This window comes from Ammospiza caudacuta, chromosome 11, assembly GCF_027887145.1.
Source record: "Ammospiza caudacuta isolate bAmmCau1 chromosome 11, bAmmCau1.pri, whole genome shotgun sequence".
Lineage (NCBI taxonomy): Eukaryota > Metazoa > Chordata > Aves > Passeriformes > Passerellidae > Ammospiza > Ammospiza caudacuta.
This window is the reverse complement of record NC_080603.1, coordinates 4855956-4865027: the sequence shown is the minus strand read 5'-3', so window position 1 is coordinate 4865027 and position 9072 is coordinate 4855956. Positions and strand designations below refer to the sequence as shown.

The 9072-nt window shown below is 51.2% G+C and overlaps 1 protein-coding gene across 1 annotated transcript; it reads right to left on the bottom strand.

Annotated features, from left to right (window-relative positions):
- Nucleotides 1–1812: 1812 nt before the first annotated feature.
- On the bottom strand, nt 1813–3620 carry LOC131562737 (transcription cofactor HES-6-like). Its single transcript, XM_058812577.1, is given in 5 exon segments — nt 1813–2234; nt 2667–2745; nt 2895–2990; nt 3409–3506; nt 3509–3620. Coding segments are annotated over 5 exon segments (807 nt in total).
- Nucleotides 3621–9072: the final 5452 nt, after the last annotated feature.

Here is a 9072-nt window from a genome sequence, read left to right as displayed (position 1 = left end):
TTTTGTTCCTGAGGCCTCCCAGCTTCTCAGGAGGAAAAATCCTAAGGAAAGGATTTTTCATGAAAAGATGTCTGTGACAGGCTCTCATGGCATGGGCTTTTATCTGAACCTCCCTTTATATGTGACAGTAAGCTGGGAAGATCTTTAATGCCTTTTCTCTGCCAGGATTCTGCAGTTTTCTTTGCCTGGTTGGTTTCTCTAGCCATGAGTATTCTGTGCTTGGGCTGGCCCCACCTCCCACTCTCCCCTGGACTTTGCAGTGGATCAGGATGAGGATGATGATGATGATGATGATGTGTATTTTTCACATTAGTGATCACCCCAAAAGGCCCCATCAGGAAAGGGGGAATCTTCATTTTCAGGCAGAGGGTGGAAGCTGAGGTTGATATTTGTGCAGTTCTGGATCTGTGCAATTCTGTCTTCACCTGATATCTGACCTGCCTTACCTCCCTCCAGCCAGGGAAGTGGGCCAGTTGTTTCTGCTGCCACCCTCGTACCACTGCTCCTAATGGCTGGATAAAAGGGAAAGCTTCCCAGGAAAAGATGCTAAACCCGGAGGTGTCGGTTTCACTCCTGCAGCACCTCATCCAATACATCTCCTGCATAATGAGCCCCTGAACTGCGGGGCCGTTCATTAGTATGCTCCGTGTTTGTTTAGGAGCTCCCTGCTCCTTTATTTCTGCTGTGAGCAGCTTCTAACTGCCTCTGAGATGAAAAACGGGCACCAAATGTTGCCAAAAAGTGAGTAGATTTGTCCCAGTCTCCTCTGTCCAGTTTGCAGGGAATTTCACCTTCTGCTCTCTAGATGATCTTTGTGACTCAGTTATCAGTAAAAGCTGAAGCATCGATCCAGCCTGATAAACCCAATTCCTTATTTCCTTCATAACTTCTAAAGTGTCCCTGTGATGCAGGCAGGGCTGTCTGTGTGTGTGGTGAATGCTGCTTTCCTACAAAGTGTCGGGGGCAGCCCCCAGTCCAGCCCCTCCAACTGCATCCAGGAAAAACTGTTTGTGAAAGAAGCAAATCGAAGCAGATGCTCCTCAAACACTCTTTATTCAGAGCACACAGGACAAGGCTGGGAGAAATGTCAGTCGTTATCTTCAAAAGGTTTATTTAGAACTTTTAGTTATGGAAACAAAAAAAATCCCTAAATATAACTATATGTAACATATATATATATATAACATATGTAAATATATATACACACATGTACTCACAAGCTCTAGAGCAGGCTGGGAACAGCAAAGCCTGAGTGAGCAACCCACAGAGCATTTCTAAAAAGTCCAGACCAAGTCTCTCCCTTTTTCTCTTTTTTTTTGTTTTTTCCTCCTAATAATTGCAGCATTTTTACAGGACTCAACACTGGAATATCCTACATGGCACAGGGATGATATTAAAAATACAAAGCAGAAGACACCAGTTGCTTACCCTTTTATCCAACAAAGGGATCTCAATGGCTTATGTGAGATCTGAAGGTAAACTTGATTCCAGAGAGGTTTGTTGCTTATTGCCTTGAGTTTTATTAATACAAAGTTAATTATTTTAGAATGTAAGACAAGAAAACTATATCATTATTATACACTAAAGAGCACGAGAGGATTCTAGACAATAATTTAGATGTATTAAATAAATAAGAAATAATAGCAGCCTTCTACAATGCAGGCTACACATAGGTTTACTTCGGTTTGAAGTACCCAGGTCTTTAGTACACCTACAGGAACAGATTTGCTCCACAAGTGTTTTAAAGCAACATATCTATAAGATACATACGTAAAGAGTGTCTAAGGTTAGGACAAAAATGGAAAGCACACTTTACCACGGTCTCCACATATCTAATGACCCCATTCTGGGGTTGTTATGGGAAAAATTTGGCTGCAGAACCTGTCTGGGAGGAGGCGCAGCATCAGCCTGGTTGCAGAGCAGCAGCGAGGGCAGCTGGAGGGGATTTTTGGCAGCCTGCTTGTTCTCCGCCGGGTTTGTGCCTCGGCCCTTGGGGCTCGGGGCATTTTTCTGTGTCGGGAGAGGCTGCAGAGCCGGGCTGCCGGAGCGGAGCGCTGCCTTGCCGGGCTCATCCCCCGAGCGGGGCAGCGATTTGAGCAGGTGGTTCAGCAGCCGCGCCCCCAGGCTCCTGTCCATCCACTCGCAGGTGAGCAGCAGGTTGTGCACCTCGTGCATGCACTGGATGTAGCCGGTGCTGTACCTCTGCTGCGCCTCCAGCCCCACCTTGGAGTCGGCTGTGCGGGACAGACACAAAGGGTGAGCGGGGCAGGGTCACCTGGTGGTGTCTAAAGCATCTCTGGCTTTAGAGATGCTTTGTGTGCGGGGAAATGGTGAGCCCTGAGCCCTGTGCCCTGCAGGGTGAGTGAGGCAGGGTCACCTGGAGACCTGCCCGAGCACCTCTGGCTTTAGAGATGCTTTGTGTGCGGGGAAAAGGTGAGCCCTCTGCCCTGCTGCCCGGTGCTGAGGCAAAACCGCACCAAAAAGCGGAAATCGGCTCAGGAAGGGGAAAACGCCTCCCGTGGGTTCAGCAGTGCCCGGCCCCATCTCCCCATCTAGTGGAGAAAGGCAAAGCCCGGCAGGCTGGGCCTGGGCGGTCTGAAAGGGGCTTGTGCCAGGCTGCCAGGGCATCACACCCCCTGGCACAGGGTGAGGGACCCAGCACTCACCCAGCATCTTGCTGCTCTGGATGTTCTGGAGGTGCTTCACTGTCATTTCCAGGATGTCTGCTTTTTCCAGTTTAGACTGCTGAAAGGAGAAAGGAGGCAGCACTTAAAGGCAGAGAAGAGTTTGCACCCTGCCCAGTTTCTCTAAAGATTATCCATTTCCCTTCCTCCCCCCACAACCCAGTTTCCCACCAGCAGAAGGACAAAAAGCAGCATAAAATGAGCACTTACATCCAGGTGAAATGCACCCACAACAGTCTCCTTCAGCTGGTCCAAGCAGTTATTAATCCTTTCCCTTCGCTTCCGCTCAATGAGGGGTTTCCTTAACTGGCAAAGAAAAGGAGCAGGAAAGATCTCAGTTGATATTTTCATTTCCTCTCCCTGCTGCAGTCCAGCAAGGCCAGAGATCCCTTCCCTGTGTGAAGCCAGAGCAGGGTGACGCTGCTCAGCAGGGACAAGGTGTGCATGGAGCCTGTGCCCATCCCTGAGGTGGCATCACCTCTCCCTTCTCCCACTTCCAATTGTTCCGAACACAGAAACTCAAAAACAGAGAGGAGGCATAGAAAGGAAGCAGAAAAACACCCACGAGTTAAAATCAGAGAAAAAACCATCTTTCCAAGAGGAGAAAAAGCGTTTGTGACAGCAAAAGCTGTTATCAGTAAAAGCTAAAGCATCGCTCTAAATCTAAAGCGCTTCCTGAGTGGCTGGCACCCCTCATTGACGTGCCCAGCTCAGGGACACTCACCTTCCTCTCCTCCTTGGTGCTGGCCACCTTGTGCGTGCCCGTGGTGGCCGTGGCTGTCATCCTGGGGCAGGGAGCTTGGCAGGACGGGATGGGATGGAATGGGATGGGATGGGAAGGGAAGGAGGCGCTGGGGCAGTGGCTCGCTCCCCTTCCAGCTGGGCTCTTTGCTGCTCCGCTGCTCCTTGGCTGTATTTATAACCCCAAATTAGCATCTGAAAGGCAACTTTCCTTGGCGGGACTTCTTTTCCCACACGAGGGGTCGAGCCCGGAGGTTTGTGGCCATCAATCAAAGCTGACAGGTCACTGCTTCTTTTCAATGACCACGGCGGCCCCCCCAAACGGCGACAGATGTCCGGCCTCCGACGCTGGGCTTTGGAGGGATCCTTTGTTCGGCAAGAAGGGCAGGAAAATGGGCGCGCTCGGAGCAGCTTGCACGGCTCCTCGTTCAATTTGCACAGATTCCCAGGGAGGCACACAATGGCCGGGAAGCGCTTGAATTACACCTGGGAAAATGCCTTCCACTCATCGTTTTCTCCTCTATCTCCTTGAAGCCATGCCTGTTTTTTACCTGCTAAGCTGACCCCAGTTGTTTCACATCATTGTAACAGGCTCTTAATTTAAGAATAGAGTACTTCAGCTGGGAGTTGCTGCTCCCAGGGATTATTGTTACAAGGAAGTGATGATCGATTAAAAACTGTTGACAGCAGACACCCGAAGGAAGGTTGTTTCCATCACAGAAATCCTCTAGGGAAAACATGGGAACTTTATTTACCTCCTGGGAACCTGAATTATCTGTTGCACCTGGGTGGATGTAGGTAATATGTAACTCTTCTAATTTTTGGCTGCTCTGCAGAATTTAATATTAAATGTACAGGGTATTGAAGGTACTAACAAACCTAGAGTTGAGTTAGTCCTGTGGAAGGTTTACTTCTTTGGGTTTTTCCCCCCATGCTGCGAGGCTTGGGTGGCTTTGTCTGTTTGCTGCTCTGGAATGCTAGGCCAGGGCATGAGGGGCCTTTTGAGGAGGCTTGGTGTGGGGTGAGAACACACTTTTATACTTCCTCACTTCTGCCTGGCTTGGGGGAGCGTATGAAGGCGTTTTCATGACGTTGCATTTGCTTTCTGAAACTTTCTGAAGCTGCTCTGCTGATGAGCAGGGTTTGGCAGTGTCCTGTTGGGTCCCACAGGTGAAGCCCTGTGGATTGGTGTCGAATGTGTCACCTTATTGAAGTGGAGAGGAAGCAGCTGCAGTGGTTCAGAAGCACTGCAGGCCCTCCCAATGCACTGGGGGGATTTCCCAGCTCCTGGGAAAAAGAAATATTTTATTCAAATGAATAAAAAATAAGAGCAGCATTCTACAATGCAGGCTACACATAGGTTTACTTTGGCTGGAAGTACCCAGGTGTTTAGTACAGCCACAGGAACAGAGCACTCCACAAGGGTTTTACAGAAACATGTCTGTGAGGTAGATGGTGCGTGGCTGCAGAGCCCTGTGTCCCTCCAGCCCTGGGTGGGGACATTCCCCAGTGACAGCAGCGAGGACATCACGCTGCTCCTTGCTCAAGCACCGTGTGGGTGTGAGAGTGTCAATGCAAACATACCTGCAGCACTTCTGCACGCCCTGCTGCCTGGCCTCAGCACCAAAACACGTCCCCAGCCATGGGAGCTGGCAGGCAGAGGCTGTTTGGCAGTCACATGCAGAGCTGAGGTGCAGTTCCTTGGTTTTATAAGTGCCCTACTTTGGAATGGCCTGGGACGAGCTGGGGTGGTGGTTGTGCTGGGAGAGGAGGGTTGGGAGGGGAAGGTTAACTTATCCTTTGTGCCAGGTAAAGGGGTGGGATTCTTATCTCTGGGGTGTTGTCTTCAGAGACAGCAAAGGAGATCCTACCACCCCATGCAGGAGGCCCCACATCAGCCAGCCCAGGCTCCTCACCTGTGAAGACTCCTTTGGTTTTCCAAGCTTTTTCCATCCCAGGGAAATGGATTGTTGCTGCTATTTGTAAAAGGTGTAGCTGAGGCCACATGATTGCAGCAGCTCAGCCTGGAGCAGGCAGGGCTGGGCTGGGGGCACAGAGCTCACTCTGTTTTGTGCCCAGCCTGGCGATGCCTGCCCATCTCCCTCCACCTCGTGCAGAGGGCAGCAGGGAGGAGGTGAGGCGATCTGGCCCAGCTGAGCACAACAGGGGTGTCAGCAAATCCACAATCACCCAAAGCTCTGAAAAGTGTGTCCCAAGCCTGCAGGGTGCAGCATGTGCCCCGTGTTGCTGGCCCGGAGGCTGGCCAGGACAGTGCCACCAGGACAGCTCTCTCAGTGTCTGTGATGGCAGCACCTCCTTCCTCAGCCTCTCTCCCTCCCTTGGCCCTGCCTCGCCCTCCCTCCTGCCCCCTTTGTGCTGCGAGCTGCTCCAGCTCCGGGGCTGCTCCCTGAGCTGTTCCTCTCCCTCCCAGGCGAGTTGGTGGCCAGGGGACACGGGGCTGGCAGGACAGGCCATGGGCAGTGGGGTGGCCCTCAGTGTCCTGCGAGCTGCCCCAGCTCCGGGGTTGTTCCCTGGGAGCCCAGGTGAGTTGGTGGCCAGGGGACACCGGGCACGGGCAGCAGGGTGGCCCCGGGTGCCAGCCGGTGCCCAGCCCAGCCTGGCACCGCAGCCCCTTGCCTTGCCCCTTGCATCTGCTGCGAGTGCGCTCATTTCAAGGTTCATTTGTAAGACAGCGGCGCGGTGCAAAAGCAGAGCAGCTTTGGCTGTAAACAGTTATTTTACACCTCTCAGTCACGGCAAAAGCCTTTATTTGGGAGGCGGGGGTGCGGGCGGGAGAGCTGCCCTGGCTTTGGGCAAGGCTGACATCTGTGCCGGGGATTGCAGGCACCCAACAGCCCCATGCTAATGAGCATTACGGGAGCTTTCTGCGAATTCCCGCCTTCCTTTGGCGGTGCCACTGCCAGGTTTCACTGAAAAGGGGATTCTCCTTTGTAAACAAAGCCTCTCTTTTTTCCTGGGCTTTCCAAAAAGAAAAAAAAAAAAAAAAAAAAAAAAAAAAAAGGAAAGAGAGAGGGGTGAGCGCTGCTTAGAGTTTTCTCCTTTTTTTTTTCTATTTGTCTACACTTCACACTGCGGAGAAAGAGAACAACTTTTAACATCTGTTCCTGCAGTATTTAAGAGGGAAAGAAAGGCTGTTGAAAAGGGGGAAAGTGTGGCAGATGTTGGCAGGTTCCCCCGGGCGCAGATGTCCCGCTCGGAGCGGGGCTTTGCTCGGGGAGCGGCGGCCGGGGCCGCGCTGAGCCTCGGGACACGCGACTGCCGGCCGGGCGGGGGACGTGGGAAAGCGCCGCCGAACAAAGGCGCCCATTCAAACAAACCCCGGAGCCGTGAACAATCTAATCACCAGCAGAGAAATGGGCAGCAGCCCCCAGCGAGGGCGCGGGGGCAGCCGGTGGCCACGGGACGAGAGAATTTGACCGGGCTGCAAGAGCAGCGTCCCTTCCTTGCTTGCCCTCTGTGCTCCCTCGGGGCATCCAGCACGGAGCTGTGGGCAGGGATCCATCATTGCTGAGGTGCTCTGCAGCCCTACTGTCCCACACAGCAGACAGGGATGGAGGGCTAGATGGACCTCTCTGGATAGAGAGCAGGCACCCCTGGGCTGGATGGAACCCTCGGGATGGAGAGCAGGGAGAGCAGGCACCTCTGGGATGGATGGAACTCTGGATGGAGGGCAGGCACCTCTGGGATGGATGGAACTCTGGATGGAGGGCAGGCACCTCTGGGCTGGATGGAACCCTCGGGATGGAGGGCAGGCACCTCTGGGATGGATGGAACCCTCGGGATGGAGGGCAGGCACCTCTGGGATGGATGGAACCCTCGGGATGCAGGGCAGGCACCTCTGGGCTGGCCAGGGCTGTCCCACGCTCGGGACAAGGCAGCACCAGAGGAGGGACTGTGGGACAGCAGGGACATCTTCGATTAGGCTTTTAAAAAAGAGCTTCTCCCAATAAAATAATAGTAATAATATAAATAATAATAATAATAGTACAGCAGGGTCATCTTCGATTAAGCTTTTAAAAAAGAGCTTCTCCCAATAAAATAATAGTAATAATATAAATAATAATAATAATAGTACAGCAGGGTCATCTTCGATTAAGCTTTTAAGAAGCAGCTTCTACCAATATAATAATAATAATAATAATAATAATAATAATAATAATAATAATAGTGTCTTGTTAATAATAATAAGCCTCCAATCCTATTGATTACATCTAGCTGAAACACCTTTGTAAAACTGCCTTTGATAAGGAAAAAAAGTTTATTTTAACAGCTTCTACCAATATAACAACAACAACAACAACAATAATAATAATAAATAATAATAAAATAATAATAAATTGTTGTTAATAATAACAATAAGCCTCCAATCCTATTGATTACATCTAGTTGAAATATCCTTGTAAAACTGACTTTGATTGGGAAAAAAAAAGTTTATTTTAATGAAAGCAAAATTTTTGAGAGAACTTTTCATTCTCCTTCTTTCTGGCTGATAAAATAATTTCAAATAAGTTTTTTTTTCCATGAAAGCTGGTAATATTTCTGTTGAAGCACTTTGTAGGAAACAAGTGAGAAGCCCAGAGAAAGAGAAGCCGAGCCAAGAGAATTCACATAAGAGAGTAATTAATTCCAGTTTGATCTTAAGGCTGAGGAGCTCTGTGATTGTTCCTCTAATTCCTGCAATTTTCAGCCTGCTCCATCTCCGCCCCAGTCCATTTTCTCTGGGTTGTGGGCAGGGCAGAGCTGCTCCTGCCCATGTGCCAGGACAGCTCTTCCTCTCCCCTGCTCAGGGCCAGAGGGCACAGCCAGGTGAGCTGAGCTGAGCTGCTTCTTTGGAGGCCAAGGATGGGGACAAGGAGCCCAAAGCCCTGCTAGGCTGTGTTCCTCCTGCCAGCAGAGGCCTTTCTGCATTTCAGCTGGGTGAGGAGCTCCATGCTGCAGGAAGGGTGCTGCACAGCCCAGGCTGGTGCCCCTGCCTCTTGCAGCTGTGGGCACCAACTCAGACCCTGACAGGGCTCACAAGGAGGCTTGTGCTGTACTGAGGCAAGCCCAAGCCCAGCCTCGGCCCTGGCTGGTTGATGAATGGCCTCGTTAAGGCAGCTCAGCCTCTGGCAGGGATGGGTTTGCTGTGTGTGGGAGGAGAGCTGGGCAGGTTCCTGAGCACTGCTCAGTCTGCAGTGGGGGGTCACAGAAGGACTGTTTGATCCCTCTTTTTTCCAGGCTGGAGATCATCCAGGCTGGGTTTGTCTGTGTGTCTGCTGGCTGGGTGTGGGGCTGGGGGTGTCTGGCCCCAGCAGTGCCAGGGAGGCTCTCAGAGGCAGGAAAAGGGGTTCTGCTCCAGGGTCCTCCAGTCCATCCCTCCCAGGTGTCTGTGGGTTTGCTGGGCCTGGTTTCTACTCTACTTCAGCTCTACTTTCACCATCTGCTGTGTGCTCTGGGCAGCAAGGAGCAAAGTGCAGGGCTGGCAGCGAGCAGGGTGAGGTGGGGACTGTGACCGTGTTCACAGGGGTCTGAGGATGAGGGAAGAGACAAGGATCTGACTCCATGTTTCAGAAGGCTTGATTTATTATTTTATGATATATATTACATTAAAACTATGCTATGAGAATAGAAGAAAAGGTTTCATCAG